General features: G+C 37.5%; 1 protein-coding gene across 4 annotated transcripts in view; it reads left to right on the top strand.

The window, feature by feature from the left end:
- The window catches only part of LOC128703654 (zinc finger protein 271-like), a 42,682-nt gene extending 27,848 nt beyond the window's left edge, over positions 1 to 14,834 (top strand). For 3 of the 4 annotated variants that reach the window (XM_053798405.2, XM_070080882.1, XM_053798406.2), the window contains one exon: positions 11,788 to 14,830. In XM_053798405.2, coding sequence (XP_053654380.1) covers positions 12,377 to 13,810 — 1,434 coding nt within the window. In that variant the 5' untranslated portion in view covers positions 11,788 to 12,376 and the 3' untranslated portion in view covers positions 13,811 to 14,830. Of the gene's footprint in view, positions 1 to 11,787 lie in introns of all 4 variants that reach the window. The other variant, XR_008409346.2, reaches the window with a different exon arrangement.
- The last annotated feature ends 440 nt before the right edge of the window (positions 14,835 to 15,274 follow it).

Raw genomic sequence — 15,274 nt, 5'->3', positions numbered from 1 at the left:
GTTTATTGCACAATAAAAGTAAAAAAAATGAGGTAGTTGGTACTAGCTAGCAAAAGATAGTTTTGGTACTTGCAAAAAAGTAATTGGAATATACACTAATTGAATATACAATGTAAAGTGACTAAAAAAACAAGTAGTGATAAACAAAATTAAATGGACAGGTAAGAAAAAATGAATATTATTAATTTGGAGTAAGATTTGACTTTTAATTTAAAATTATGAGCAATTAATAGCAGTAAGAAAGTTATAGAGTATTGGAGGTAGTTGGCATTAGCTAGTGATGAAAAATAATAAAAATAATAATGTACAATATGATAGTAACGTACACTATATGCACCACACGTATATATGTATTAAGGGCACTTATTTAATCTGTTACAGAAATGTCAGCTTTTCTAAGGAAGGTAGAGAAATCATGTTCGTTTGAGATGGTATATTGTTGTCCTGTTGATGTTTTCCTTACTAGTATTTTCCCATCTCGCGTGAAACACTGATGTATTTTGTTTTCCTGTTTAAGTTTTCTCAGCCTGAACAGAAGGTTTTGACGTTTTTTTGTTAGACACTCATTTATGTACACTCCATTTTTCATTGTAATTGCTGATTTAATTAGGTCCTTTCTTTTATCGTATGAATGAAGTCGGATCATTATACTGTGTTTACTTCCTGGTTTTCCTAACAAACGTGTTTCTTTGATTTCATTGTTTTGCACGATGACTTGTACGTGGTTCTGTATTATCCTGATAGCAGTTTCTTTGCACTGTGCTTGTGTTATGTCACTAGGAATGTGTGGACTGTTTATTATAACTGCATCAGACAACTTATCTTGTTCAGTTTTGTCGTCTTGGAAATCAAGGTATTCATTTAGTCGAGTGTGCATGTTCAGATTCCAGTCCTTGATTGCTTCTTCAACCTTCATATTTATTGTTGTTATTTGTTCAGTGTGACTGGCTATAGCTGCTTTTAGAGTATTTTCTGTATCAACACTTCCCGATGTAATCTTCTCTTCAAGGTTTTGGATCTTATTCTCGAGGTTGGTTATCTTGGAATCTCGTCGCTCGAGTGCTGCTTTGATATCTTTGATTTCATTTTCTAGAGCAACGATGTAGTCCTTGATATTGTCAGGAATAATCGTACCTGAGTTATCATGGATGAATCCTTTGAAGGGAGTGGAGTTGGAGGGGGAGTCAGCCATGTTTGTTGTTGTTGTTGTTGTTGGGGGTGGCACAGCTATATACTACTCAGACCAACTAGAATGTATCACTAATACTTGCACAAGGGATGAACATGGGGAATATATAATAGCTAAATTCAAATCCAAATATCTACAAAAACCTCTCACAGTGATAAACATCTACAGAGTACCACAGTCAAACATTAGCTGTTTTAGTGAAAACCTAGGAAGTATGATAACTGATGCACGCATGAACAAAGATCACTTACTACTCTCAGGTGACTTCAATATAAATCTCCTACAAGACCAGGACCCTCACGTTACTGAATTCACAAACACTATGAGTAACTGCATGTTGCTACCAACAGTAACAAAACCTACAAGAATTACAGAGACTAGTGTTTCCCTACTAGACCACATCTGGACCAACACCATATCTCCCTTAAGATCAGGCATAATCACAGATAATACCACAGACCATTACCCTACCTTCCTCATAACAAACCTTGGCAAATTACCCCTAGACACTACTAAAGTCAGTTTCAGACTTCACAATGAGGCAGCTATCAATAACTTCACAGCAGCAGTGACAAACATTGACTGGCACACTGAGCTAGAAATCTATACAGATATTGACAAATGTATTAATAATTTTCTAAAAAAGAACCAATACCTCTATAACAAGCACTGCCCTAAAAAAACTAAACAGATGACAGCTAAGAGACTGAACAGTCCCTGGCTAACACCCAGTATCCTCAAATCCATAAATACAAAGCACCTATACGAAAAACAGTACAGAATGGGCCACATAACCAGAGACCAAACAAAACGTTACTTGTCAATCCTAACCAGCCTAATAAGAAGGGCTAAAAAATTGTATTATGAGAACAGATTATCCAACTTACGAGGTGACATAAAAAAGACCTGGAAAACCCTATCAGAAATACTAGGAACAAAAAAGATAACACGAAATAGCAAAATTGAATTAACAAAACCAGATGAACCCCAATTCCCACCTACTGAAACAGCAAACAGACTCAATGATTTCTTCTCCATTATAGGAAAAAACCTTGCCAATAAAATCCCAAGCACAGATACCCCACCCAATGACTACCTCACTGGCAACTACCCGAACACACTGTTCCTAGCTCCGACTAACCCAACTAAAGTCTCCCTTATTATCAACAAACTAAAAAACAAGACAGGAGATTTAAATACCTTACCACCCATTATATACAAAAAAGTGTCACAGGTGCTATCACCAATCGTTGCAACACTCTTTAACAAATCCATTGAATCCTCTACCTTTCCTACAGTTCTCAAAATAGCAAGGGTCACCCGATCCATAAAGGAGGAGACCACACAGACTTGAATAACTATAGGCCAATATCCAACTTACACCCTCTCTCTAAAATCTTTGAAAAATTAATCCATAAGCATATCTATTCCTACCTCATCTCCCACAACATACTCAACCCCTGTCAATTTGGGTTCAGGCCTAATAAAAATACTAATGATGCTATTATCCACATGCTGGAACATATTTATACAGCAATAGAGAAAAAAGAAGTCCCACTGGGGATCTTCATTGACTTACGTAAAGCTTTCGATACAGTTGACCACGACTTGCTCCACATAAAATTGTCGCACTATGGTATAAGAGGGCACTCCCTCAACTACCTAAAGTCATACCTCAGCAACAGAAGCCAATATGTGTACACAAATAGGGCAAACTCTTCTGCACAGCCAGTTACAGTTGGTGTCCCACAGGGAAGTGTCCTAGGCCCTCTTCTCTTTCTCATATACATAAATGACCTACCAAATGCATCGCAACTACTCAAACCCACACTATTTGCAGATGACACTACATACGTCTACTCCCACCCGAGCCCAGTCATGCTAGCCAATACTGTAAATGCCAAATTACAGAAAATATCAACTTGGATGAGGACCAACAAACTTTAAACATTGACAAAACCTACTTCATTCAGTTTGGTAACAGAGCTGCAGATGTGTCTCTTAACATAATGATAAATGGATCACCTATCACAAAACTCACAGAGGGAAAATTCCTAGGAATCCTCCTTGATAATAGACTCAAATTTCAAACACATGTACAACAAATTTCCAAAAAAATTTCCAAGACTGTAGGCATACTATCGAAGATACGGTACTATGTTCCACAGTCAGCCCTCCTGGCCCTATATCACTCACTTATTTACCCCTATCTCACCTATGGAATTTGTGCATGGGGGCTCAACAACAATAAACCATCTCAGACCACTAATCACCCAACAAAAGGCTGCAGTCAGAATGATAACAAATTCCCACTACAGACAGCACACTCCACCAATATTCAAAACTCTAAACCTACTCACAATACAAAACATCCATGCTTATTATTGTACCTACTACATACATAGAACACTTAACTCTGATATAAACCCTCCCCTCAAACATCTCCTTACCAACCTCAACAGAACACATGACCACAACACAAGGCACAGATCACTCTTTGATGTTCCTCGTGTCCATCTCACGCTATGCAAAAACTCAATGCACATAAAAGGCCCTAAAATCTGGAATTCATTACCTGTGAATATAAAAGAAACACTGTCTGTTTATAAATTCAAGTCTCTTCTCAAAAATCACTTACTCACCCACAACTAAATAAATACTGAATAATTGTATCTCATAAATTGTATCTCATATATGTATCTCATTATTGTATCTCATAAATGTCAACTTGTGACCCAATCAAACTTTGTTACTATTTAACTTCATTACCTAACATAATACTCCATTCTACAGATTACACAGCAACACAGTAAATGACCATATGACCTGTCTTTGTAATACTCATTTGTACTAAATTGTTATCTGTTTTACAATAATTTTTGTACCACTGAATATATCATTGCTTAGTTAATCTTAAGTTAATTTTAAGCCTGCCCATAATGCTCTGCATACAAGGGGCTTTGGTATGCTGCACTTTAAAAAATTTTATTCCTTGTGCTTCTCTGTATCATGTTCAAATTAATAAATAAATAAATAAATAAAGATGGTACACAGGTACAAAGGATAATATAAAGGTTGGAGTTGAATATACAAACTTGAAAATTTGGCAACAAAATGTTATGAAAAGTATAAAATAATGATTAATTTACAAAAGTAAAATTGACTGGTAGTAAATATGGTGTTTAATAAAATTTTAGTAAGCAATAATAATTACAAAAAAAGATTAATTAGCAAAAAAAAAAAGTGAATAAGTAATGTTTATTTCAAGTATTAAATTTTAAGAACAGTTTTTTGGATTCAATATTACACTGGTAGTTATACTAGAGGTTATTTGGCAGTACAAGGTATTTAAGAGTACTCTAAGATAGTAAATGTGGTATTAAAACAGGTTATGGTAATTAGACAAGTAATGGTAATTAAATGATGTCAAAAATATTAAGAGTAAATTGTACTGATAGTAAAAATGGTAATTAATTATTAATTTTAGTAAGTAATATCAATTAATAGTATTTAAAAAAATATGAGGTAGTAATATGGACAGAGAAAGTATCAATTCAGCTAATATTTAAGCAAACAATAGTAAATAAGAAAATTACATAAGGTGACTTATGCTTACTAGTTTTTTTTTTTTTTTTTTTTAAACAAGTCGGCCGTCTCCCACCGAGGCAGGGTGACCCAAAAAAGAAAGAAAATCCCCAAAAAGAAAATACTTTCATCATCATTCAACACTTTCACCACACTCACACATTATCACTGCTTTTGCAGAGGTGCTCAGGATACAACAGTTCAGAAGCATATACGTATAAAGATACACAACATATCCCTCCAAACTGCCAATATCCCAAACCCCTCCTTTAAAGTGCAGGCATTGTACTTCCCATTTCCAGGACTCAAGTCCGACTATATGAAAATAACCGGTTTCCCTGAATCCCTTCACTAAATATTACCCTGCTCACACTCCAACAGATCGTCAGGTCCCAAGTATCATTCGCCTCCATTCACTCCTATCTAATACGCTCATGCACACTTGCTGGAAGTCCAAGCCCCTAGCCCACAAAACCTCCTTTACCCCCTCTTTCCAACCCTTTCGAGGACGGCCCCTACCCCTCCTTCCTTCCCCTATAGATTTATATGCTTTCCATGTCATTCTACTTTGATCCATTCTCTCTAAATGACCATACCACCTCAACAACCCCTCTTCTGCCCTCTGACTAATGCTTTTATTAACTCCACACCTCCTAATTTCCACACTCCGAATTTTCTGCATAATATTTACACCACACATTGCCCTTAGACAGGACATCTCCACTGCCTCCAACCGTCTCCTCGCTGCTGCATTTACCACCCAAGCTTCACATCCATATAAGAGTGTTGGTACTACTATACTTCTTTGCCTCCATAGATAACGTTTTTTGACTCCACATATACCTCTACGCACCACTCACCTTTTTTCCCTCATCAATTCTATGATTAACCTCATCCTTCATAAATCCATCCGCCGACACGTCAACTCCCAAGTATCTGAAAACATTCACTTCTTCCATACTCCTCCTCCCCAATTTGATATCCATTTTTTCTTTATCTAAATCATTTGATACCCTCATCACCTTACTCTTTTCTATGTTCACTTTCAACTTTCTACCTTTACACACATTCTCAAACTCATCCACTAACCTTTGCAATTTTTCTTTAGAATCTCCCATAAGCACAGTATCATCAGCAAAAAGTAACTGTGTCAATTCCCATTTTGAATTTTATTCCCCATAATTTAATCCCACCCCTCTCCCGAACACCCTAGCATTTACTTCTTTTACAACCCCATCCATAAATATATTAAACAACCATGGTGACATTACACATCCCTGTCTAAGACCTACTTTTACCGGGAAGTATTCTCCCTCTCTTCTACACACCCTAACCTGAGCCTCACTATCCTCATAAAAACTCTTTACAGCATTTAGTAACTTACCACCTATTCCATATACTTGCAACATCTGCCACATTGCTCCTCTATCCACTTTATCATATGCCTTTTCTAAATCCATAAATGCAATAAAAACTTCCCTACCTTTATCTAAATACTGTTCACATATATGCTTCAATGTAAACACTTGATCTACACATCCCCTACCCACTCTGAAGCCTCCCTGCTCATCCGCAATCCTACATTCTGTCTTACCTCTAATTCTTTCAATTATAACCCTACCGTATACTTTTCCTGGTATACTCAGTAAACTTATTCCTCTATAATTTTTACAATCTCTTCTGTCCCCTTTCCCTTTATATAAAGGGACTATACATGCTCTCTGCCAATCCCTAGGTACCTTCCCCTCTTTCATACATTTATTTAACAAAAGTACCAACCACTCCAACACTATATCCCCCCTGCTTTTAACATTTCTGTCATGATCCCATCAGTTCCAGCTGCTTTACCCCCTTTCATTCTACGTAATGCCTCACGTACCTCCACCACACTTACATTCTGCTCTTCTTCACTCCTAAAAGATGGTATACCTCCCTGGCCAGTGCATGAAATTACCACCTCCCTTTCTTCCTTAACATTTAAAAGTTCCTCAAAATATTCTCGCCATCTACCTAATACCTCCCTCTCCCCATCTACTAACTCCCCTACTCTGTTTCTAACTGACAAATCCATACTTTCCCTAGGCTTTCTTAACTTGTTTAACTCACTCCAAAATTTTTTCTTATTTTCATTAAAATTTCTTGACAGTGCCTCTCCCACTCTTTCATCTGCTCTCCTTTTGCACTCTCTCACCACTCTCTTTACCTTTCTTTTACTCTCCATATACTCTGCTCTTCTTATAACACTTCTGCTTTGTAAAAACCTCTCGTAAGCTACCTTTTTCTCTTTTATCACACCCTTTACTTCATCATTCCACCAATCACTCCTCTTTCCTCCTGCCCCCACCCTCCTATAACCATAAACTTCTGCCCCACATTCTAATACTGCATTTTTAAAACTATTCCAACCCTCTTCAACCCCCCCACTACTCATCTTTGCACTAGCCCACCTTTCTGCCAATAGTCTCTTATATCTCGCCCGAGCTTCCTCCTCCCTTAGTTTATACACTTTCACCTCCCTCTTACTTGTTGTTGCCACCTTCCTCTTTTCCCATCTACCTCTTACTTTAACTGTAGCTACAACTAAATAATGATCCGATATATCAGTTGCCCCTCTATAAACATGTACATCCTGGAGCCTACCCATCAACCTTTTATCCACCAATACATAATCTAACAAACTACTTTCATTACGTGCTACATCATACCTTGTATATTTATTTATCCTCTTTTTCATAAAATATGTATTACTTATTACCAAATTTCTTTCTACACATAGCTCAATTAAAGGCTCCCCATTTACATTTACCCCTGGCACCCCAAATTTACCTACTACTCCCTCTATAACATTTTTACCCACTTTAGCATTGAAATCCCCAACCACCATTACTCTCACACTTGTAACATCACATAATGAGTTAGTTGATTATTTAATTACTAAGAGATTGTACTATGAAATTTGAACAATAATGGAGCAAAACATACACTACATTACGTAGGCTTTTAGGTTGGACATTGTTTAGTTATTCTCTGTAAGATTAGTATCCCTGAGAAATCGTGATAGATCATTCTCGTTCGTTATTGTGTTCAGTTGACCTACATTCGTTTTCCTAACTAGAATTTTCCCATCCCGTGTGAAGCATTGGTGTATTGTGTCATTATTCTCCCGCTTAAGTTTTCTGATTCTATACAGGAGGTTCTGACGCTTTTTGGTAAGACACTCGTTTATGTATACCTCTTTCTTTACTTTAATAGATGCAATAATTAAGTCTTTTTTCCTGTCATGTGAGTGGAATCTAAGCATAACACTTTTTCTACCATGGGATCCTAGTAACCTGGCTTCTTTTATTTCAGACTCTGGTACAATAACACTTGTTTGGTCCTTTATGATCTGCAGAGTAATTTCTTTACTGTTTGTTTGGTTCATATCACTGGGAAAAAGTGGACTGTTAACTATTACTGCGTCCGATAGTTTATCTTGTTCAGTTTTATCTTCTTGGAGAGCAAAGTAGTCACTGAACTGGTTATCTAGGTTGTTCTTCCATTCTTTTACTGCTTCTTCAACCTTTGTATTAAGAGATATTATTTGTTGGGTATGGCTATCTATGACTGTTTGGATGGTCTTGTCACAGTTAGTCATTCCTGGTGTTGATAACTTTTGTTCAAGACTGAGGATTTTGTTCTCGAGTTGTGTCATCCTGGTGTCTTGTTTTGTTAGTGTGTCTCGAAGATTCATATTTTCAATAACTAAGGTGGAGATGCATGTTTTTAGGGTATCTGGATCGTTGGTCATACCTGAGAGACTACTTGGTAGGTTTAATCCGGGAAAGAGATGGGTAGTTGGGCTGGGGCAGCCATGTTTGTTGTTATTGTTGTGGTGTCGCCTTGAGCGGTGGTGAGAGGGGTGGTAGCTGGGCCGGCGTCCTCCTGGCTACACTTGTTGAATAGTTGATTTTTCGGTGTTTTCTTGCTGGCCTTGGTGCTGTTTCCTCTGAGATTGCGCCTCATAATACTACAGGAATTGTTGTAGTTAAGAAGAAGTTGTAGTTATACAAAGCTTAGGGTTACGTTGTTCGGCTGGCAGCGGGGTGTTGCTTTGGGTATGAGGGCAGTCTTCCTTTTATTTCTATTTTTTCTGATTTGTAGGTTTCACTGTTGGTAATCTTTGGTCATTCTGGGTGCTACGTTGGGTAGTGCAGTTTTGCTTATAACTAGGTCATCATAGGAGCATTGGTGGCTCTGATAGTTGGAGAAAAGTACGGAGCTTGGAGGTCGCTGCTGTTGCTGCCGCTGCAGTGTTTGTTAGAGAAAAAGAAATTGGAATGACTTCTGCAGCAAGTAGCGCCACCAAACAGTACCAGCAGGTTGGTGTGGCGACCCTGGAAATTTGAAATTATGCTAGCCAAAATTAGTGCCGAATAACTGAAGGAACCGAATAACTGATTGCCGGATTTGTGATGGCGGACCTGTACTGAAATGGTACTCAAATAGTCACAAACACACTGACACATGAACATTTTCACCTGCCTTGTCACATACTATTGTCTAGAAATATATACAAAGCATTTGTAGGTCCCACCAATGTTTTAGACACGCTGGAGTACTTATGAAACTCCTTGAAGCACGGTGTAAGATGAGTGTCACTCCATTGCTGATAGTGCAGCAGTGGAGTGACACTTGATGATTGTGCACTGCCTTGGCTTTATTTGTTTTCAGTCACACATAAACATGTCTGTTTATCTTTTTATCTGTCTGTCTATCTGTTTGTCTCTGTCTCTGCTTATCTGTCTTTCTGTCTGTCTTCCTGTCTCTCCGTCTGCTTGTCTGTCTTTCTGTCTCAGAGAGAGAGCCACTCATGAACCAACAGGTATTACACATGATGCAGAGTCATCACGTCCGATTCCTGAACAAGTGAAAATGCGTAAAGTACTCGCCAGCATGCTCATTATGCCTCGTATCTACAAGCACAGCATAGCACTTTGTTTAGATTTTTTGGGGTTATCCTAGGTATTTACACTATGTATAATAACTGAATTTATGTGTACCTGTGAGATAGAAATAAGAGACAGAGGTAGATACAGACAGACAGACAGAGATAGCGACAGCCAAAGTCAATCAGCCACCCACCCACTCACCCACCTAAACCCAGCCGTCCTGCTGAACACGTATTATACATGCTCCAGAATTGCTTCTCTTAGGGCATAGGTTATAGGACATTTTGGCAGGATGACACTACCAGTGGTATCAAAATTAAAAGGATGTGACACTAATGTTGCACATGGGTTATTATCAAGGTTTTTGATATTTCCTGAACCACTTGTGGCCACATCCACCTCGAAGTCACTAAACTCAGGATCAGCATCACTTTCCTCTTAAAAGGGGAGTGTTAATATGACATGACAACAATGAATCCCTGGTGTTTGCCACACTGTTTGCTCTTCCTGGTGTTCAATTGAACTGGTGCTTCCACAGGGTACTAAGTGGTCCCAGGTACTGCACACACTGAGTGTTAAGACCCATTCTATACTGACCAGGCATCTCAGGTCAATTGTGCCAAAATTGGAGGCAGGAAAAAATAAAACGTTGATCCACGTTTAGAGCATTAGTGGTAACAATGTAGATCTATGTTTGGACAATTAACCCTTTCAGGGTCCGTCCCGTAGATCTACGGCTTTACGGTGAGTGTCCAAACCGTAGATCTACGCCATGAGCTCAGCTCACTCTGATAAACTGTGAGTGGTACATTTGGGCCTAGATATGAGAGAATACATCTATGTGGTATGTGTGCACCACATAAAACAGATCCTGCAGCACACTGTGTATAATGAGAGAAAAAAACTGAAATCATGATTTTTCGATTAAAACAGCAACTTTGCAGTGTTTTTTTGTATGTTTTTTATAGTTGTATTTGCGATTTCTTGGTCTCATTTGATAGAATGGAAGACATATTACAGAAATAGAGATGATTTTGATTGGTTTTAGCACTGGAAATGGCTTGAAACTGAGCTCAAAGTAGCGGAAATGTTAAATTTTTGCCGATATTCAAGAGTAAACAAACGACCTCACACGTCTAATACACGTCAGCTGGTGGGTCTAATATACATTCACAAATATGGTGATGATATTTATACAATTATTACAGTATTGCATAACAGTAAATCTTCTATTTTTTGGTGTGAATAAAAATTCATTATGTGAATAAAAAATCAAAATGGAATTTATTTGTAAAGCCTCAAAACATAACTAATGAACAGAGGAAATGTTAGTTTAGTGCCAGGAATACCTACATTGTTTATTCTGGACCCTATTTTGAAATTGGAATATTTTGAACTTTGTGTTAAATTGGCCAAATTAACAATTTCCGATCACTTTATTTTGTAGTTGAAACAGTTGACTTGGCGATTTCTTGTGCTCAATCGATAGAATAGAAGTAATACTAGTGAAATAGCTAAGAATTTGGTTGATTGGAATAATGTAATTGGCCTGAAATGGGAGTCAAAGTCGGCAAAATTGCCGATTCGTAAATATCGCTGACACATCAAAATTCGCGAGAGCATAATTTCGTCAATTTTCCACCAAATTTCGTACTTTTTGTTTTATTACCTTCACAAAAAGATTCTCTACGATTTCATAAGAAAAAATAACAAATTTTTATTTTTTAAATTCTTGGACACTGGTGCGTGACTCCAGATTTGGGCCTTGGACCCTGAAAGGGTTAAAGGTTAAGGTTTAGCAATAGTTATATTCTTTTGCAGGTTATTTACACTAGTTGTATGGTTTTCCTCATTTTAATGCATTTTCAAGGCATTTCGTCCAGCTTACATCTAAAGCCGGGTTACGTCACAACTCTTGGAACCAATTAATGACATAGGGGGGTATGACTGTATGTATTTAGTTTTCATTGCTGAGTATACTGTAGGCTTTCATCTTATTGTACTCTAGTATATGTGTATTAATTGAATTAAAATTATTAGTAGTAGTATTATATTATTATTAATATTGTTATTATTGATCAGGCCCTGATCCATCGTGAGGCCTGGTTGAGGAGTGGGCCACGGGAGGTGTCGGCCCCTAGAACAATCTCCAGGTAGACGAGGACCAACCTCAGAGTTCATATGTCTTTAGACTTATGAAAGATCTATTCTTTAATGCACTAAAGAATTTAAGTGGTTTCTGTCAGCATAAGATTTTACCAGACTTAAACTTGGTTGAAATTTCTTAAAAATTTATAGGTATTTCTTCATCAGATGTACATTTATCATAAGTGATAAAATATATGTCTACAAAATATGGTTTAAAGTTGATTCAGAAAAAGGTGACATTATTGACATACTCTACAGAAAACCCTGGGTTATGCTGAGCATTTTTGGTAACCTTAAAATTAACTTATAACTACAACTGGAATTTTTTGCAAGAACAGTATGTTAGAAGTTTTAGTAAAATTTGTTATAATTTTTAGGGAGGTTATTATGAATGTTGGTCAGATACAAATGCGCGAGTTTTCAGTACATCTAAAAGATTCCGTAAAAAAATCTTAATGTGTTGTATGGCTGTTCCTGCAAAAAAAAATCTTAAAACACAAAGCAAAAATATTTAGTAGAAAACATGAGAGTTTATACAGAGGAACTACAATATAACTGTTCAGTCTGTTTAATGAACTTTTCACGAAAACCTGCCCTGATACAACACGTGAGAGGTCACACTGGCGAGAAATCATACGAGTGTTCAAAGTGTTTAAAAGCTTTTTCAGAAAAATTACATCTAATAAAGCACATGGAAGCTCATTTAGGAGGGAAACCATATCAGTGTTGTGTGTGTTTAAAAGAATTTACGAAAAGAGCAAATATGGTAGAACATTTGAGAATTCATACAGGTGACAAACCATTTCAATGTTTGGTTTGTCTAAAAGAATTTGGACAAAGATCAAAACTAATGGGACATGCAAGAACTCATACGGGAGAAAGACCATATCAATGTTCACAGTGTCTTAAGGAATTTTCTCAAAAATCAAATTTAATAAGACATAAGATGATTCATACAGGAGAGAAACCATATCAGTGTTCAAAGTGTCCTAAAAAGTTTTCACAAAAGACATATCTCATACAGCACATGCAGAGTCATACAGAAAATAGTCTATATCAGTGCTCAGAATGTTTGAAAGACTTTTCTCAAAAATTATCACTAACACAACACATGAAGCTTCATAATGGAATGAGACCATATCAGTGTTCAGAATGCTTGAAAACATTTAGACTAAAAACTACTCTAATAGAACACACTAGAGTTCATACAGGAGAAAAACCATTTCAGTGTTCAGTATGCTTGAAAAAATTTAAGCAGCAGTCAGGCCTAATGAGACACACAAGAATTCATACAGGAGAGAAACCATTTCAGTGTTCAGAGTGTTTTAAAGCTTTTTCAGAAAAATCAACACTGCTGAAACACATGCGCTATCATAAAGGTGATAAACCATATCAGTGTTCAGAGTGCCTAGAAGCATTTTCAGAAAAATCTTATCTAATATTTCACACTAGACATCATACTGGAGAGAAACCATATCAGTGTTCAGAGTGTTCTAAAAACTTCTCACGAAAATCATCTCTAATAACACACATGCACATTCATATACAAGAAAAACCATATCAGTGTACAGAGTGTGTTAAAGAATTCGCACAAAAATCACATCTAATAACTCATATGAAAATTCATACAGGAGAGAAACCATATCAGTGTTCTGTTTGTACAAAAGCCTTTGCACATAATTCATCTTTAATATATCACATGAGAATTCATACAGGAGAGAAACCCTATCAGTGTTCTGTGTGTTCAAAGAGAGTGTCACAAAAATCATCTCTGAGAATACACATGAGAATTCATACAGGCGAGAAACCGCATCAGTGCTCCTTATGTGAAAAAAAATTTACGACAAGCTCGCATCTAGTGAATCACATGAAAATTCATACAAAAAAACATAATAGTGTCACAAATGTCAGCAATAATGAAAACAAATCAGAGACTGTTGAGAATAACCCTCATTGAAGGGAGTTTAGTTTGCCTTACTCCACTATCCACTTTACATTCCTTTTCTGTGTTGTGAGTGATTTATGAAGGGCTTGTTTATATGTTGTGGTAAATAAGACCTCATTATTGATGTATTATAATAAGTGGGTTTTATGTAAGACATGCTACAGTATCTTTTATGTGGTATCATGCAAGTTCTTAATATAAGTTATATGGTGAATTTAGTCAATTTCACAAAACATGAATTGGTGTATGTTATGTAAAAGCATGTGTAATACAGGCTGAGAGTTTGTCCCTTGAGGACAATCAAGAGCCCCAGTGAGGGGCTCTTGATTTAAGGAAGTGGACCTATCCTCCCCTTCCTTGGATCAAATCAGATTGTCTTCCATTCCCATGTTCTGTATGACCCTATGGGTTTAGCACTTCCCCATGATTATACGCATAATAACTTGAGTGTGAATATTTTAGTATGATGTTATGATAGGTGTTTTTTAATGTCTGTGAAGCATAAATATTTAGAGAACAGAACTTTGTGACTAATCTCCTTTTTGTGTACAGTGTGAGATTGAAGCTTCAGCAGTGACCAAGGGCAGTGACCACAGGCAGTGACCACAGGCAGTGACCAAGCTCTGCGTTCATCAGGGGTTTCCATGGTAGTGGAACCAAAGATGCAGACACTGAATATAAGCTACCCAACTTTTTACCGACATAAATGAAGTAACTGGTCTTTATTAAGCAGAGTTGAGTCAAGGTTCTGTAGAGTCCTCCTGTGCATAGTGTGGGAGTAAAAAGCTTTTGCTGATATCTTCCCTACATGAATGAGGCCTTGATGTTGAAGGCCTCTTTAAGGAATCTCAGCAATCCTCCCTTGCATAAAACCTTACTACTTCCTATTCCTTAGGTGCTGTGACCCCTGTGGGTTTAGTGCTTCCCCATTATTTTATTTTATTTTATTATCACACCGGCCGATTCCCACCAAGGCAGGGTGGCCCGAAAAAGAAAAACTTTCACCATCATTCACTCCATCACTGTCTTGCCAGAAGGGTGCTTTACACTACAGTTTTTAAACTGCAACATTAACACCCCTCCTTCAGAGTGCAGGCACTGTACTTCCCATCTCCAGGACTCAAGTCCGGCCTGCCGGTTTCCCTGAATCCCTTCATAAATGTTACTTTGCTCACACTCCAACAGCACGTCAAGTATTAAAAACCATTTGTCTCCATTCACTCCTATCAAACACGCTCACGCATGCCTGCTGGAAGTCCAAGCCCCTCGCACACAAAACCTCCTTTACCCCCTCCCTCCAACCCTTCCTAGGCCGACCCCTACCCCGCCTTCCTTCCACTACAGACTGATACACTCTTGAAGTCATTCTGTTTCGCTCCATTCTCTCTACATGTCCGAACCACCTCAACAACCCTTCCTCAGCCCTCTGGACAACAGTTTTGGTAATCCCACACCTCCTCCTAACTTCCAAACTAC

Source organism: Cherax quadricarinatus, unplaced genomic scaffold (genome assembly GCF_038502225.1).
Source record: "Cherax quadricarinatus isolate ZL_2023a unplaced genomic scaffold, ASM3850222v1 Contig1174, whole genome shotgun sequence".
Lineage (NCBI taxonomy): Eukaryota > Metazoa > Arthropoda > Malacostraca > Decapoda > Parastacidae > Cherax > Cherax quadricarinatus.
Note: the sequence above shows the minus strand (reverse complement) of the source record. Positions and strands in the feature narration are given on the sequence as shown.